This window comes from Pimephales promelas, chromosome 17 (genome assembly GCF_988280905.1).
Source record: "Pimephales promelas chromosome 17, fPimPro1.hap1.1, whole genome shotgun sequence".
NCBI lineage: Eukaryota > Metazoa > Chordata > Actinopteri > Cypriniformes > Leuciscidae > Pimephales > Pimephales promelas.
In genome coordinates this window covers 18,053,412-18,070,343 of record NC_142785.1, presented here as the reverse complement: position 1 = coordinate 18,070,343, position 16,932 = coordinate 18,053,412, and the positions used below count along the sequence as shown (strand labels likewise).

The 16,932-nt window shown below is 38.2% G+C and overlaps 2 protein-coding genes and 1 non-coding gene across 3 annotated transcripts; 1 reads left to right on the top strand and 2 right to left on the bottom strand.

Annotated features, from left to right (window-relative positions):
* Positions 1–68: 68 nt before the first annotated feature.
* On the bottom strand, positions 69–8,223 carry chadlb (chondroadherin like b). Its single transcript, XM_089122060.1, has 8 exons — positions 7,768–8,223; positions 6,857–7,022; positions 6,563–6,757; positions 6,182–6,483; positions 5,175–5,676; positions 2,867–3,553; positions 2,626–2,792; positions 69–595 (listed from the first exon to the last, which is right to left on the bottom strand). Exons 2-8 carry the CDS (start codon positions 7,016–7,018, stop codon positions 328–330), a joined length of 2,283 nt encoding a protein of 760 aa, XP_088978186.1. The 5' UTR covers positions 7,019–7,022; positions 7,768–8,223; the 3' UTR covers positions 69–327.
* A 126-nt stretch (positions 8,224–8,349) lies between these two features.
* rangap1b (Ran GTPase activating protein 1b) lies at positions 8,350–14,670 on the bottom strand. The gene is made up of 16 exons (XM_089122061.1): positions 14,527–14,670; positions 13,919–14,050; positions 13,699–13,826; positions 13,563–13,622; positions 13,294–13,473; positions 12,988–13,122; positions 11,828–11,986; positions 11,617–11,730; positions 11,397–11,496; positions 10,768–10,852; positions 10,510–10,639; positions 10,306–10,407; positions 10,110–10,212; positions 9,629–9,717; positions 9,410–9,534; positions 8,350–9,061 (listed from the first exon to the last, which is right to left on the bottom strand). The coding sequence occupies exons 2-16, from the start codon at positions 14,028–14,030 to the stop codon at positions 8,983–8,985; spliced, it is 1,701 nt and encodes a 566-aa protein (XP_088978187.1). The 5' UTR covers positions 14,031–14,050; positions 14,527–14,670; the 3' UTR covers positions 8,350–8,982.
* Positions 14,671–16,160: 1,490 nt separating this feature from the next.
* On the top strand, positions 16,161–16,233 carry trnar-ccu (transfer RNA arginine (anticodon CCU)). The gene has a single exon. It is a non-coding gene; the product is annotated as a tRNA-Arg (tRNA).
* Positions 16,234–16,932: the final 699 nt, after the last annotated feature.

Genomic DNA, 16,932 nt, shown 5'->3' with positions numbered 1-16,932 from the left:
TAATATGGAAGATACTGAATTAAAATGACACATTTTAATTTATTATATATCTGCTCATATCATAAGCCTTTAAAGACTCATCATAAATGTTGAAAACAGAACATTTTTTATAATAACACGCAAGGTAAGATCAGTTTTTTAAGGGTTTTAAAGAGTATTAATATTATCATTTTTATTGACCAGCATAGTTGATCGCTTGTAAAGTAAAACTGCATTAAGCAGGTTAATTCTAGCCTACACTTTAAACAGTCATAAATAAACTAGCACCCTCACTGATGTAAATTGTGAGGTGATTAAATCAATAACGGCAGTGTAAATACAGCAGGATCACACTGACATCCTTTTCTTCATGGTCCTTTTCTGCACTGTTTTAGGTTTTACACTTTTGCCTTTGGCTCTAACTATCTTAATGACTTTTGGAGGACTGATTAGAGCAGATTCAGTCTTTGTGGCCTTAGTTGGTTTGGGGTGCTGAGTAGGAGGCTTTTCCCCTGGGCAGCTCTTAAAAATATGGACGTCTTTGACCCTTTGACCTCTGAGTTCTGGAGGGTAGCCACAGGTGGCTCTGACTTTCAGATTCACCTGCTCAATCCACCTAGAAGCAGAAGGAACAATAGAAGGGTCATATGTATCATATTGAAGTAAAGGCCCGATATACACTGCCAGTCAAAAGTTTTGGATTGGAATTATTTTTAAATGTTTTTAAAAGAAGTATTCTGCTCGCCAAGACTGCATTTATTTGATTAAAAATACAACAATAACAAAAACAGTTATATTGTGAAATAATATTACAATTTAAAGGTGCAATGTGTAGAAATGTTGAGTATCTATTAACAGAAATGCAATATGACAGAGACATTTGCATTGATGGGCGACCATAAAATCTCATTTTGTGAACAGGAACACATTTGAATTAAGCACCTAATTTGCACTTGTCTAAAGTAATTGGTTACATTTACAAAATAAGCCTACAATAGCAGAAGTAAGCCCTGCTGGTGAAATGAAGGTTTAAACACTCTCCAATAAGGCTTCAGTTGTTTAACTAGTTTACATGCAGTGAAAGTAGGCTACAATAAACCTTCTGCATTTACTCTTTTTAAGAATTAGCAATTAATAAACTACTAACAATTAACAAACGGCAAACTACTACTTCACTGCTGATTCCTGGTGGTTTAGAGGAGAATTACTCAGAGTCGCCCCCTGTCGTTTCACAGAATAGCACAACGGCGAGCGCGTCAAGTTTAAAAGCCTCGTCCGTTTGGAGATGTCTTATTTCTAAGCTGTTCTTTTGAACTTTCTATTCATCAAAGAATCCTGAATATTGATCATTTTTTAGCATCAAATCCACATATTAGAATTATTTCTGAAGGACCATGTGACACTGAATACTGGAGTAATGTTGCTGAAAATTCAACTTTGATCACAGAAATAAATTATATTTTAAAATATATTAAAATAGAAAACAATTTTACTGTTGTTGTTTTTTGTTTTAAATCAAATAAATAGCCTTGGTGAGCAGAAGAGACTTCCTTTAAAGACATAAAAAAATCTTACCGATCCAAAACATTTGACTGGTAGTAGTGTACTTCAAGCTTAATCGAAGAACTGCTGTGATGACATTTCCAACTAAATCAGGCTAAAACAAAGTTTGTTTGGAGTTTGTTTTGGGAGTTGGAAACAGCTTGCCAAAGCAAACTTTGCTCTGGCTGGTAAAAACCTTCAAACTACCATTGATTCATGGCGAATACATAATAGGTATGTGTGTGCTGGGGCTCCGACTTAAGTCAGTTGAGGACATAAGCAAGTAAAAACTAAGTCGAGAGCTGCTTTATTGCAGAAAATTAAGGTTTAGTTGAAAGCAACATTGACACTGTTTTTTTTTTCATGTTTAATATTGTAAAGCAATATATTATGGACAGTGGTATATAAATAAACACGACGTGACTATAATGCCGAATTGCAGAGCTTGTGCAAACATCCTCATAGCTACAATCAGATCCTTTCTTAACCGTGGTTTTCTGTCTTTTGTGTTTTTGAGAGAAAAGCTTGCAGCGCATTTACATATTCATCCAGATGCCATTCTAAGCAGTGTGCGGTGTCGGGATGTTCGCCAACAGTATATTGCTGAAAAGGTATTGCAAACTTTATACCTCTAAGCGAAGAATGAAAAAGGACTTTGCTCTGAGGATATTGAGGCCTTAAATCACAGGACAGGCAAGATGACATAATAACCTATGTATGTATATATATATATATATATACATATTTAATTTAAAAAATATATATTTTAAAGCGCAATTTATGCCTTTGGCAAAGCTAAATTTTCAGCAGCCATTATTTCATTATTTCAGTCTTCAGTGTCTCATGATCCTACAAAAATCACACTAATATGCTGATTTGGTAAGAAACATTTCTATCATCAATGTTGAAAACTGTTGTGCTGCTTTAATATTCTTGTGGGACCATTTTTTTCAGGATGAATAGAAAGTTAAAATAAAACAAAGTATATAAATGTATTTTGCATTTACATCACTTTTGATAACTAAAATCCATCTTTGTTAATTAAAGGTCCTCTGTGACCTCTTAATTTTGAACGGTAGTGTACATTTTCCAAGCAAAACTCACTTGCGAAGAGGCAGCAGTGGACAATCACAGAGCAGTGGATTCTCTGCCAAGTTTATGACCTCGAGTCCTGTGAGTGGACTCAAGTTCGGCAGCTCCTCAAGCTGGTTCCCTTCAAGAAACAGACTGCGCAGACCAGACCCCAGTCCTGCCAGAGAATCTTTAGATACCTTCAAAAGGAAAGAGAGATTTAAACCGAGTTTGGCGTTCTTGTTTTAGCATTAGCAAATGGTTTTGTCCTTACCTTTTCTAAACCCATATGATTAAGGTAAAGATGTTTAAGTGTGGCAGCGATTGACTGAAAACCTCCTGCTCCGATCCAGCGAATAGGGTTACGAGAGAGATTAAGCTCTGCTAGGCTGCCGGCTTTAGAAAAAGCCTCACTTGGAACCTCCTTCAGTTTGTTGCTGCCTAGATGAAGAGTATCCAAGTCAGGTGCCGGATCAAAGGCCCTAGGAGCAATCGTCGTGATGGCATTGGAAGTGAGATAGAGGCCCCTCAGTTTCTCAGCACCGGTCAGGAGTCCTGCTTCCAGTTTAGCAATATCATTGTCCTCCATGTGCAGAGCCAGCAGACCAGGCAACAGCTTGAATGCTCCTTTGGGGAACTGGGTGAAACGATTCTTTTCCAGATGGAGGTAAGTGAGGCGGGGCAACCCCTTAAACGCCTCGGGACTCAATGAAGTAAGCTCATTTTCTGAGAGGTAGAGGTAGACTAGACTCTTCATACCATTGAAAGCCCCATCTTCTACCTCATGGATCTTGCAGCGTTGCAAATGAAGGGAAACCACTTCTGCAACACCTGGGAAACTGTTTGCTGGGATGTAGTGGAAATGGTTGCCCCGCAAGTCCAGCAAGCGTGTGTCTGGTGAAAAACCATGAGGGATCTTGATGTGGCCTTTGTTTTCGCAAGAAGAGTGGTGGTTGTCAGCCTACAAAATGTATGTGGGTCAATGACAATGTGTGTCAGTGTTATTTCAGAATCATTGTTATACTATTATAGTTGTATAGTTCACATTTGTATTTTAATTTTTAGTTCAAGTTTTCTTTTTTCTTTTTTAGATGTCTACACACTGTTATTTTAGTACTTCAACCAAAAATAAACAGAAATGATAAAATCACTTTTTGGTATTTTATTTCAGTTCGTTTATTTTATTTCAAATAATAAAAATTATTTATAATAACCATGAATACTAACTAGTGTTTAAAATAGACATTTTTAATTACATTTTTATTTTTTTAAAGTGTCAATTTAATTGAAATGTTCACATTGAATTCATGTTGGTTTCATAGGACTTTTTATATTTTACATTTTTATATTCTCAAGAACTATTTCAGTTTAATTACTAAAAAATAAATTGTAACCATGAAGCAGTAAGTGATGACATATCTTTCTTACCTTGAACACGTGTGTTGGGTGTACAACGGTACAAAATAAAAGCACTATATACTCACTCACCTAAAGGATTATTAGGAACACCATACTAATACTGTGTTTGACCCCCTTTCGCCTTCAGAACTGCCTTAATTCTATGTGGCATTGGCCCATATTGATTGGATAGTATCTTGCAGTTAATGGAGATTTGTGGGATGCACATCCAGGGCACGAAGCTCCAGTTCCACCACATCCCAAAGATGCTCAATTGGGTTGAGATCTGGTGACTGTGGGGGCCATTTTATTACAGGGAACTCATTGTCACGTTCAAGAAACCAATTTGAAATGATTCAAGATTTGTGACATGGTGCATTATCCTGCTGGAAGTAGCCATCAGAGGTACATTGTAGCCATCAGAGTACATGGTGGCTATATAGGGATGGACATGGTCAGAAACAATGATTGGGTTAGCCGTGGCATTTAAACGATGCCCAATTGGCACTAAGGGGCCTAAAGTGTGGCAAGAAAACATCCCCCACACCATTACACCACCACCACCAGCCTGCACAGTGGTAACAAGGCATGATGGATCCATGTTCTCATTCTGTTTACGCCAAATTCTGACTCTACCATCTGAATGTCTCAACAGAAATCGAGACGCATCAGACCAGGCAACATTTTTCCAGTCCTCAACTGTACAATGTTGGTGAGCTCTTGCAAATTTTAGCCTCTTTTTCCTATTTGTAGTGGAGATGAGTGGTACCCGGTGGGGTCTTCTGCAGTTGTAGCTCATCCGCCTCAAGGTTGTGCATGTTGTGGCTTCACCAATGCTTTGCTGCATACCTCGGCTGTAACGAGTGGTTATTTAATTCAAAGTTGCTCTTCTATCAGCTTGAATCAGTCGGCCCATTCTCCTCTGACCACTAGCAAGGCATTCTGACATTCAGTTTGGAGTTCAGGAGATTGCCACACCCCTAAATGCATTAAAGCAATCACCATGTGATTGGTTGATTAGATAATTGCTTTAAAGAGAAATTGAACAGGTGTTCCTAATAATCCTTTAGGTGAGTGTAGATGTTTCCTTCCTTTATTCCTTCCTAGTTTTATTCTTTTAATGAGTTTTTCTTTTTCATTGTGATATCAGGACAGTGGTATTATAGTATTAAGTTTTCGCTCACCTCACATTGACAGTTGGCTGGGCATTTGACTTTATCTGGGGGTGGGGTTGTGGGCAGTGTAGGCAGTCTACTCTGCTCCTCCAGCTCAGCCCTCAACATGGCCTCCTGGCTCTGACAGCGCAAATCAACTGGCTGTACCGCTTCCAGATTCTCATCGGACAGATGTGCAGGACCTCCACATGTACCACCCAGGCGAACGCGCTCCCGTATCGCCCACTCGCGCAGAGGCCGCATGTAGCAGCTGCAGTAGATGGGGTTGCCTGCCAGATTGATGCGAGTCAGTTTGGGAGAGCCAGGGGCCATTGGCTGCAGGATGCGCAGCTGGTTATGGCTTAGGTCCAGATGAGCGAGACGAGGAGAGAGCAGGATAGCTGCATTTGAAAAATCTTGCAGGGAGTTGTGATCCAGGAGGAGGTGAGTAAGCTTGGGCATAGATACAGACTCCTCTCCAAGGTAGGTCATGGGGTTGTAGCTTAGCTCTAAGCGAGTTACTTCTGGAAGTCTGGAGAGAAAGAAAATAATGGGAAAAATGATGGCAAGAAATACTGCTCAGCTTTTATATATATATATATATATATATATATATATATATATGTGTGTGTGTGTGTATGTGTGTGTGTGTGTGTGTGTGTGTGTGTGTGTGTGTGTGTGTGTGTGTGTGTGTGTGTGTGTGTGTGTGTGTGTGTGTGTGTATACAAATAATTAGAGCAGTTCTGAAGGCAAAAGGGGCTCGAACGAGGTTCTACATGGCATAAATTCAACAAGGTCGATTTAATATTTTCAATCATATTGAAAATGATTACTTTGAGTTAAAAGGTGGTTCTAGGAGTCACATATGACATCTCCATTTTAGCTTTATTTTTTGTAAATAAATAATGATACAATGTAATATATTCATGTGTTGTTCATCTGAGGCTGTATTTACCTAATTTTAAGACCCGCTTCATTGTTAGTTCATGACACATGATGCAATAACTATTAAACCCAGAATGTTTCTTGAAGCTCACCGTGTCATTGTCTCAGTGGGAAAGAACTGCAGTGCATTGTTATCCAGGCTCAAACGAGTAAGAGTGAAGAGCCCAGCAAACGCCTCTGTGGCCAAATAATTGAGGGAATTATGACTGAGACGTAGCCATTTGATGTTCTGCAAGCCCTGGAATGCCATGTTAGGAATGTACACCAATTGGTTGTGTGTGAGGGAAAGGAGGTTGAGAACGCCAAGCTGTGAAAAAGCCCCAGGCTGGATCTCCTCCACTCTATTTCGGTCAATAATCAGCTGCTTCAGTGAGGAAAGCCCATCAAATGACTCCTGGATTATAAGGAGAGAAAATGATGAGATGCATGCAAAGGTTGTCCAGGTTAATGCTACAAGGGCCAATCCATTTTACCTGGTACAGGATCTCAATCTTGTTGTTGGCCAGGTTAAGAAAGACCAGCCGGCCAAGTCTGCGGAAAGCTCCTTCCCGAACTCTTTGGATGTTGCTGTTCTGCAGAGACAGATGGGTGAGGTAAGGTATGTGTGTGAACGCCCCTGTAGGAAGCTCCTGCAGGTCATTTCCTCTCAGGTCCAGTTTCACTGTTATCTTGGAGATATAAAGAACAGAGCATTAAAACAATGCAAGTCATTTAAAAGAAACGAATCAAAAATAAGGCCCTAGTGATCACGGTGTTGCACAGATTACCTCATCAATGGTAGGTGGAACCTCAGTGAGATTCTTGTTGACACAAGCAACTGTGAGCTGGATGTTGTCACAGATACAGAACTTGGGACATTTGCCTGGATGCACTGTATGGATCTTCAGGGCAAACAATATTATAACCAGCAACATGGGAAGGCTACACATCTTCCTGTGTAAAACAAGAGGAGATTTGCAACATCTAAAATATTGAATTCATTTTTGAGTTTTCAGATTACTTTGTAAGAAAAACCTCAGCCAGATTCATTTAAACGTTGTCAGATTAGTTTGCTAATGCTGCAAAATAACTGGTTGGATTGGAGGCATTCATATAATTTATGGTTGAATGCAACTCCTTCAATGCCTCACAACTGAATGTCAAAATAAGCACTGCAGGAGCAAACTCCCCATGTCAAATCTTAGCAGATTCTCTCATAATAGCCATGTCTAAGATTTTGAGTCAAAAGTAGGCTACAAAAATTTGTGTTTTCTAGCAGCAACATTTAATTTAAAACCTTCTAAAATTTGTCTTTTTTTTTAACAATAAGTGTAAACAATTGAATACAATATAAACCCACTGGGATACAGTAAAACAAGACTATACAGAACTAACTAAAAGGTAGAACTATACATTTTGGCAAGGTTTGTTAAGTTGTTTAAAAAACTATTAATTTGATTAAAATCAATTCATAAATCAGAATTGTTATTCAAAACAATAATCTATTTATGCATCACATTTCTTTGCTTCTCCGTTAATGGTTCCGTTTCATCTTAGTGTTAACACTTGAAATGTGTTGAAAACATTTGAACAAACTGTTTAAAGCCAGGTTTCTGCTGTTAGTCTCAGCTCATTGAAATCAATTCTAATTTTAAATGTACAATAATATGTTTCAATAATAAAACATTCAACAACTTACTCTGAAAAAGCAATAAAAAGTCTTCAAAAATTCGGCACCTTGTCGGTAAGAATGAATCCTCATTCATTAGCTAATATCATCAAGTGAAACGTTATGATAGGCCTCAGTAAAGGCTCAGTCATAAACAATAGTCTCTTTATAAAATAAATTCTTGAATAAATGCAGAGAAAAGCATTTTAAAACGTTGTTTCTTTAGAGAGAAAGTGGCAGCGCGAACGAAGCAGCCAAGAAGCTGATTTCCAAATGCGAAATATGCTCGATGAGCCTCAAGAGACTTCAGACCGCTGCACACAAAGACGCGCACTGTTCGTAGTCTCACATAAATAAACCGCTGGAGGAGAGAAGGTTCCCTGCAAAGGATTCAAGTTCAACGCCCATATTCCTTTCAGAACCAAGATACTGAGAAAAGTTTGCCGAAATCCTCAAGGCTCAGTGAACTTGGGGCATTTGTGTTACTCAGGCGTTGCGTAAAAGGGCAATGGAGTGAGAGCTGACCTACAGGACTTTATAATCACAAGATCTGTAACTGGGTGAATAAAGGGTTTCAATTTGAAAATTTAGAACATTACACAGACGACACGATTTTCCTCTCAAGAAAAAAAGTTTAATAACAACAAATTGGAATGTTGCAAATATAATATTCAGTGCATACCAGTTGTAGTATTAAATACACTAATGTCCAACCACCTTTACTTCACTTCAATCCAAATACCCTTCAGTGTTTATACTTGAATTTGGTTTTAAACAAATTCCGCCACCAATATTTCACAATATGGCACATATAATCCAAGGCATGAGAGAGTGAACATGCTTTAAAATCATTGTTCAGAAATTTCACAGTTATAACATAATCATTTAAGGTTTAAGCAATAATTAAGCCCTAATAATCATCCAGTGCCTTTTTTCCCATATTTTCCCTTTTATGTATAAAAATAGACAGTATTTCTAAAAAGAGACAAAAGAACACACCACTCTTCAAAGCTACTCCAACTGTCTACAGTTCTTCTGTAAGGAAATTCAGTTTTGGTTAGTCATCATGAGGCACTAGTTATCACTGTACTTTGCAGTTGTCTGAGATCTCCATGCCAAAATTGATCAAAGATAAACTAGATCATTAGTTTAGAGAGTTTCATACATCCTATTCAACTTCTTTTTTATTATTATTATTTGACCCGTATTGAGTAATTTCAGTGGCTCTGCATTGGGGCTTAAGATTTAAGCAGTGGTCCTTTTCACCAATGTGGTTTTGAGAGCATCTCTGGCACTGGAGCAGGATTCTAAGACTTTGCCATTTCTGGAAAACAAAAATACAAAAGCTTAAAGTATAATTGAAGAGTTCAGATGCAAAAGCCTCTAAATGCCATTTGAAATTTTCTTCTAAAATGACCATTTTTATCAAGCTTGTATATTTAAGTTCAGTAATTTCACTTAAATGACAATTAATAGGTAATCTTCATTGCCATTTAAGTGAAATTACTGAACTTAAATATACAAGCTTGATAAAAATGATCATTTTAGAAGAAAATTTCAAATGGCACTTAGAGGCTTTTGCATCTGAACTCTTCAATTATTATTACAGTACAGTTGGTCAGAAAAATGCAACAAGACTAGACATACATCATACGTTGAACACAAAACTAACCGTGACACAAATGCTTCCAGAATGACAGCCTGATCCACTGGGAAAAACTCCTGTGCAGCTGCATGCTCCAAAGCGAGCAAGTGTCCAGGCAGAACAGACACCTTCTTTATCTTTTTATCTTCACTCTGGAAAAGAAATCAGCAGCAATTCACACCACCGACAAAATAGGGAGAAATGCATGAAAAACTGAACTGAACATCACGTCAGAGCGCGTAGTACCTTTAAAAGTCCCAGTTTCACTATCAGCGAAAAGATCAAACTAGAAGACTGAGAGTGGGAGTTGGAAAAGGCTTTCCTTAACAGGGCATCTACGCAACAAGATGAACAGCTGGTTTTAAAAACAATGGCATTCAACATTTTCAGTAACAAGAGCTCAACCTCATGTTTTTTTTTAAAACTGTATGAAATATGCCCAAAAATTAATACATGACTAACTAACTTTATTTTTTCTATGTACATTTCTGAAATGCGCTATACAAATACATTAGAATTGAATTGAATAAGAGCTATTTTGAGATATTTTTTGTCCATACAATTGAAGTTGATGGTCACTAAAATGGTTTAGTTAACAACAATCTTCAAAATATCTTGTTTTAAGCACCACAAAAGAAAAATATATGGAATGACATGAGGACAAGTAGATGGCTGTCTCCTATTAAATGTTTAATTGAATCGATGGTAGTAAGCACTTTGCTCATACCAGTGGTCTCAAAAACAGCTTGCTTTACTTCCGGTTTATCTTCATATACAGAGGAGGTCTTGAGAAAAACTTCTGACACCTTACTAGCATCTGAAACATCAACCTAAGAAAAAAGAGAAAATGATTTCAGGCGGCTGGAGAACAAGTTAAACTGTCCTGCTGATGTACAGTTAGGCCTTACAATTCAACACTGTACCTGTTCAATGAGCTGGATCCTTTTGGCTCCAAAGGATATCAGTTTCTCGGCCGACGGGGAGATGAGGAAGGATGTAAACTCAGAACTGCAGCGAGGCTCTTCCTGTGGACAAGTAAAAATCGGTGGTTTGCCAAAGTAAAACATATAAGCAGCTATTGACGCACATCAGGTTTAGCGGTTCATGCAGATGTTTGCTAGGATCACCTTTTCTTCAATGATATCTTTTGTTCCATTGACACCATTTTCCTTCTCCTCCCCCTCATCATCATCCTCCTTCTCATCATCATCTTCATCAGACTCTCCATCATCTTCATCAGGCTCTCCTTCATCATCACTGCATTAATCACATCTTTTATTACTCTCAGTGTGAAAATATTTCAAATATAGTAAACATGCATTTGGCTTCAAATTATTTGCACATGACAAATAAGCTACATTTTTCACAAAGACCCAGATCTATACCTGAGCGAGCCCAGCAACTCTTCCATGTTCATGCTCTCCATCGCTTCCCTGAGAGCCTCACAGCCGTCCTCTCCAAAGCAGTTTCCTAAACAAGCACCCAGACAAGATCAAATTACCACAGAATAATTGACTTTGACACCAAATGGAATTCATCGGGTTGTTATTAAAGGTGAACTCTAGTGCAAAATGAACCTTTAGTCTAATAAAACATTGGTACCTTGTCGACCGTTCTCTGAGATTTGTTTTCATGATAATCGAATGTAAAGAGTTTTATGCCTAAAACTGTTTAGCATATAATGCTAGTATATGAGGGCATTTATTAAGTAAACAGAAATCGCTAGTTAATACCACTAACAAGGCTCAAAATAGCCCCTCACTAACACAGTACCATAATGAGGGTCCCAACAAAACGAAGCATTGAGAACATTGTAAGTGTACAGACCGTTTAATAAGAAAACTCTCAATCGAATTGTGAACAAATCAATTGTAAGGGGTTAAAGTGAGGGTGAAAAAAAACAGTTTGTCTCAAATGATTTTAATAATTTAAAATCAAATCATTAAGTAATGTAAATATGATGTATAATATATGTTTGTAGTAATAAAATACTGTGACAGAAAAAATACTTTACCATTAAGGTCCAGTTTCTCCAGATCAGCTTTACCCTGAACAGCCTTTGCAACTACCAAAGCGGCAGCTTCGCAAATCTCTCCAAATGACAAATTTAGCTCCTACACAAGAGATTTTGTTAGAATGCCTATTACAAAAAACACCAAGATGCTGAGACATTGAAAGGAAGTGTTTGTGTGCATTTTATCAAGATTTAACGTTGGTATTATGCATTAACTAACCCTGAGGGATGGCAGTCCATCTCTAAGGGCCCCTGCTATAGCAATAGCACCTTCTGAGCGTACCAGACAGTCCCCAAAATTGATGACCTTAAGACAACGGAGGTACCTAATGCTCTGAAAATGGAAGAAATCCCAAACAGCCAATATTTAACACCTGTTCTAACCATATATACATTTTTTACATGATGCAGAGACATATTGCACAACATACCTCTGCCATGGCTATCGATCCTCTCTTAGTAAAAGTGTTGTCATTGAGGTTGAGGACCTGGAGGTCTGGGTTGTGCTTCATGGCAGCGGCTAAAGCCGTGATACCAGGATGGTTGATTCCGTTCTGTGGCATATGGACCTCCTCAAGACTGCCTAACACCTGTAAAAAACAGAACAAATGTAGAACAAAAGAAATATCATAAAACACTTTCATTTTATAACACAGGGTAATGTTTCTGAAAGAAGTCTCGTAAAAACAGTATATATAATATATATTTAAAATGCACTTTTTTCCTATGATAATAAAACTATATATACTGTACATACACTGTACATACTCACTCTCTCTTACACACAAACATACACATGGCTTGGACAAAATGTGGACACCAGTGAAATAGATATCTCTTTATTAATATGATGTTGGACCTTTAATACAGCCTCCAATTTTTGAATAGTTTTCACCTGAATGTTGAATCATTTGTCTAGCAGAACATATTTCAATTGCTTCTAAGAGGTAGGAGGAGCAGGCGCAGTGGATAAGACACATGCCTTTGGTGTGAGAGACCCGGGTTCGAATCCACTGTGAGACACCAATGTTTCCATGAGCAAGACACTTAGTTGCTCTATGCTTAGTTGCTCCAGAGGTGTGCAACCCCTGACATGTATAGCAAGTGTAAGATGCTTTGGATAAAAGCGTCAGCTAAATGAATAAATGTAAATGAAGTTCATCTAGTGCTCCTAAAAGAAAGTCTGAACTGTTCTGGCTGTGTGTGCGCGTGTACGGGTGCACTGTTATCTTGAAAAATGCATCATTGTTTGGCAACAATAGGATGCACCTGACTACCAAATCCTTGACGGTAATAATGATGGGGCCAGCCGAATACCTAGATATGGCTGCCAAAGCGATCACTGATCCACACACCTATGTTTGACTGTTAGAACCAGACTGCCCGAGTTCTGCTTACTTGTGGGTTCTCTATACATAAACATGAATTCTGTTACTTGGGAATAATGTTAATGATGATTCATCAGTCATTTCTAGTCTTCTGCAATCCAGGTTTTATGATCATGACACCATTTTTTTTGTGATTAAAAGTTTAGCAACTACAGCTCTTCCATGGATGTTAATGTTTTATAAAATAAACATTGTCTCATTACCTTAAACGCTTTGGCAAGTGCAGTGGCACCGTTATTCTCCAGACGATTACGTCCAGCAATGAAGACTTTTAACTTCAGGGGGGAGCCAGCTGCACTAGATTGCTTGTAGCATTCAGTCAATGCAGAAGCCAGGACCTTTAAGAAAATACATCAATAATTAAACATATCACATACTCCCTCTTTTCCATGAGTTTTAAAAAGACTTGACATGTTAAAAACATCTCACTAACATAAGCAAAGGATGACGAGTTTGTCTTTAAAAAAGTATATCACAGCATTTCTGAGTTAATCTCAGCCTAAACTTACCATCCCCCCTCCAATGCCCATGCCACAATTATTAAGCCTGAGCTCACGTAAAGTGTAGCACACAGGGCTCTTCAGAAGGCTTTCAATTCCCTTTACACCATCAGGGCCGAAGGCATTGTCGCTCAAGTCCAGCTGAGTCAGTCTGGCCCCAGATGTTATCAAAGCATTGCCCAAGGATTTCTAAAGGATTTGAATAAAATGTTGGAAATAAGATATTTACTCATAGCAATTACGTAAAACTGAACTTTTTTAGATGAATATCTTCTTACCAGAGCAGGTGGAATTTCAGAGCGAAGGCGACCCGTGAACATGTCACTCCAATGACATTGCTTTAAAAAATAATCAAGATTAAATACAGCAATTAGCACATCAGAGTGAAATTGTCTAATGGCCATTTAAAAGTACCTCCAATTCACTTTTAGTTTCAAGAGCCTTGGAAATGGCCTGTGCTGCTTCAACCCCCAGTGTGTTTCCCTCTAATCTGAGGGACTGCAAACCCTGACACTGTTCAATCTCCTTCACCATCTCTGTCACTGCAACATCACAGAAAAGGAGGGAAAATTATGAGTGTTGATGTGCTGAGACAACATGGTGAATGTATTTGCTAAAAGAGAGGTTTACTCACCCGACTCAGCATTGTCCAACTTCAGCCCTCGTCCCTTATAACTTAATTCCACTTCTCCAACATGCGTCTTGGCCAGAGCCTCAGTAATCTGAGCAATATCTCCAGAGGCCATTGCGTTCCCTTTGTTTTGTACTATTAAAGTTATTAAAACATGAACAGGTATCACAAAAAAATAGCACCAGCATGTACACTAACGTTACACTTCATACAACCGCTAAGTAGATCTCGCAAGCATGTGTATTTATGCATAATTTACATCCACACTTTTTAACTCATTAACAGGAATGTTACATTAGCTCAATATGCTAGACTGTCACTTACATATAATTAGAATACCGACGATGAAAACGGTAATTTTACAATGGGCTGTTGCACTTTACATCTCGATAAATCCCAAACAGATGATGCTGAGCTCACTTTGTCCCACACGTGCTAATATTATGTACACTGGCTGAAACACACGCTCATGCTAGCTCAACGAATTAGCCACTTAGCTTTAATCCCATACATACATTACCTCAAACTAGCCATTAAAGCGCAGCAACCTAAGTTAAATCTAAAAATAAAATCGTACAGAATTGGTATACTTAAGAATGTTTATCGTATACCTGGGCTCAGTTATTAACGGGGGAGAGCAGATAACTAGCCTGATAAGAGAAATACAGAACCATCACAACAGGAGGCACATGGAGGCGGCAGTTCTTTGAAAGTGGCGTCACGTACATAATAAAAGCTCCAACTGTCGTGTTATAACTTTGTGACTGTTATTATTGCACGTACTGAATACACCATTATTTATATGATATGTATATATCTATATATAAATACATACAGGGCCGGCTCTAGGTTATTTGGTGCCCAAGGCGAGAGTCCCCTTAACCCCCCCCCCCCAATGTAAAAAAAAAAAAAAAAAATAGTAATAAAAAAAGACTAAAAATATTTTCTTCATGTGTCAAAAAAAAATCCAGCATAAATCTGAAAATATTTACACAGAAATGAAGGCCTAGTACTACAGCATAATGTATCGTTAAAAAAAAATTCATGCAAGCTAATGTAGTTGAGGAATTGTGTGGTATATGGATACAAAAGTACTTTATATCTCCAAAAACACAGCATTAATGAATAGATGAGAAGTAAAAAAAAAAAAAAAAAAAAATATATATATATATATATATATATATATATATATATATATATAATATTTGTATGATTAAAAAATTATATGTTTTGTACAATTACTCAATCAATTGTTGGTCGTGTAACGTTAGACCCCGAAGCCCAGAAGTGTAAACAGGAAACGAAGACCATTTGAAGGTTAATATAACGCCGACGAACTAGCGCTGATCAAAGCCGGGGTAAAAAGCTGCACTTAAACCATGACTTGAACACACCGAGAGAACTACAGGCGACTGTCAGCTATATTCTGCGCCTGCGTGCAATGAGCCAACTGTCTATTTCTGCAGATATAAAGGAAAACCGACGCTGTCGGCCGGCTGCAGATACACATAACGTAAACAAAGCAGCGCGTGACAACCATTTTGAATATACGCGGGCATCCCCTTGTCAACATGTCGAATCGGGCGAAACAAAGCCGACGAGGACTATTTTGAGCCGAAGGCACGGAACCGTGCGTATTACACCGAGGAAACTAAAGCGCTAAAACCAGCTGTCAGATATCTGGCTCGCGCATAACATATGTTTTCGCGCCACTCCCGGTTGCTGAGCAACGCGCGTGAGTTTGACAGCTGCCTGGAGTCAGTCGTTTTTTAGGATTGTATAATCTTGTAAAAGAAATGGACAAATACAAGCAGTGTGTAGTGTAGACAATGTACAGTAAAAGTGTACAGCGTGTGCGCAGCTTTCATGATACGATACATTTAATTCACTTTTTTTTTTCAATTCTGCAATTTGCGCCCCGTCCAGCAGATGGCGCCCCAGGCGGCCGCCTGTGTCGCCTGTCGGCAAAGCCGGCCCTGAATACATATTTTATATATATGTATTTTTTTTTTTTTTTTACAAATGTCTAAACTAGGGAATTTAACACAAACACCGGTTAATACGTAAATGTGTAACGTTCTGAATAGCGAGTAATAATTATGTATTAATTATACGCATCAGAGACTTTTTAGATGCGATATATCAAAGTAAATATATAAGTAATATTTATGATCATTTAAATACGTAACATACATTTCTATTGCATCATCTTTCTAAACCGGCATTTAGCATTTTTATGACGAAAGCCCCAGTGGCCTAATGGATAAGGCACTGGCCTCCTAAGCCAGGGATTGTGGGTTCGAGTCCCATCTGGGGTGGACATTTTTTCCTTGGCGAAACAACAGGTGATAAACAGTTCAATGTAGGTCTACTCTATACACATAAGAAAACCATGCGAACCAGCATTCATCGCATGGAAATTCGCAAGTTCTTCGATCATTAGCTGTCGTGATACTGAAAACTTGATTCAGTGTGAAACATGAGTCGATTTAACGTTACACAGGGATTTATTTTGTGCGTCCTAACGGTGACCTTTGTAAAAGATCAGCGTAAGTGTCTTAAATTAAATTGTACTCTTTTAATGTCACATTTTGGTCATACTGATGGTTATTTTATTATTAATTTCTGCATGTTTGCATAACACCATAAGTCTAGCATGAAAACAAACTAAGTTAAATAAGGTGGAACGATCGGAGCTACAACAAACCATTGTCCATTAGTCTATTGAGCATTCAGTTATTAAGCGAGATGCAATAAGATAATACCAAAAAAAATAAATAAAAAAAAATCAAACATCTAGCGATTAAACCCTCAACGCTTATTGATGTGTGATCTCTCTGTTTACCAGATGTCCAGAGAGCCACCGTATATTGGGATGCTGTTCAAAGGTCTGTGGTGCTGAAAGAGGATGTAATGGAAGAGGACGGAGATGCATTTGGCTATTTCAATGATAGTTTATCTGTTTCTGGATGGGGAGTGCTGGAAGTGCAGGCTGGTTATGGAGAATCCCAAGAGAA

Excerpts from the sequence above, each read along its gene's own strand:
- chadlb (XM_089122060.1), bottom strand. The coding sequence starts at position 7,018 with ATGTGTAGCCTTCCCATGTTGCTGGTTATAATATTGTTTGCCCTGAAG. Across the intron at positions 3,554-5,174 it reads CAGCCAACTGTCAATGTGAG|GCTGACAACCACCACTCTTC; the intron begins GTGAGCGAAAAC and ends TACATTTTGTAG. Across the intron at positions 2,793-2,866 it reads ATCATATGGGTTTAGAAAAG|GTATCTAAAGATTCTCTGGC; the intron begins GTAAGGACAAAA and ends TTCCTTTTGAAG.
- rangap1b (XM_089122061.1), bottom strand. The coding sequence starts at position 14,030 with ATGGCCTCTGGAGATATTGCTCAGATTACTGAGGCTCTGGCCAAGACG. Across the intron at positions 10,853-11,396 it reads GGAGAAACTGGACCTTAATG|GAAACTGCTTTGGAGAGGAC; the intron begins GTAAAGTATTTT and ends GTGCTTGTTTAG. Across the intron at positions 9,718-10,109 it reads AGCTGTTTTTGAGACCACTG|ATGCCCTGTTAAGGAAAGCC; the intron begins GTATGAGCAAAG and ends CTTGTTGCGTAG.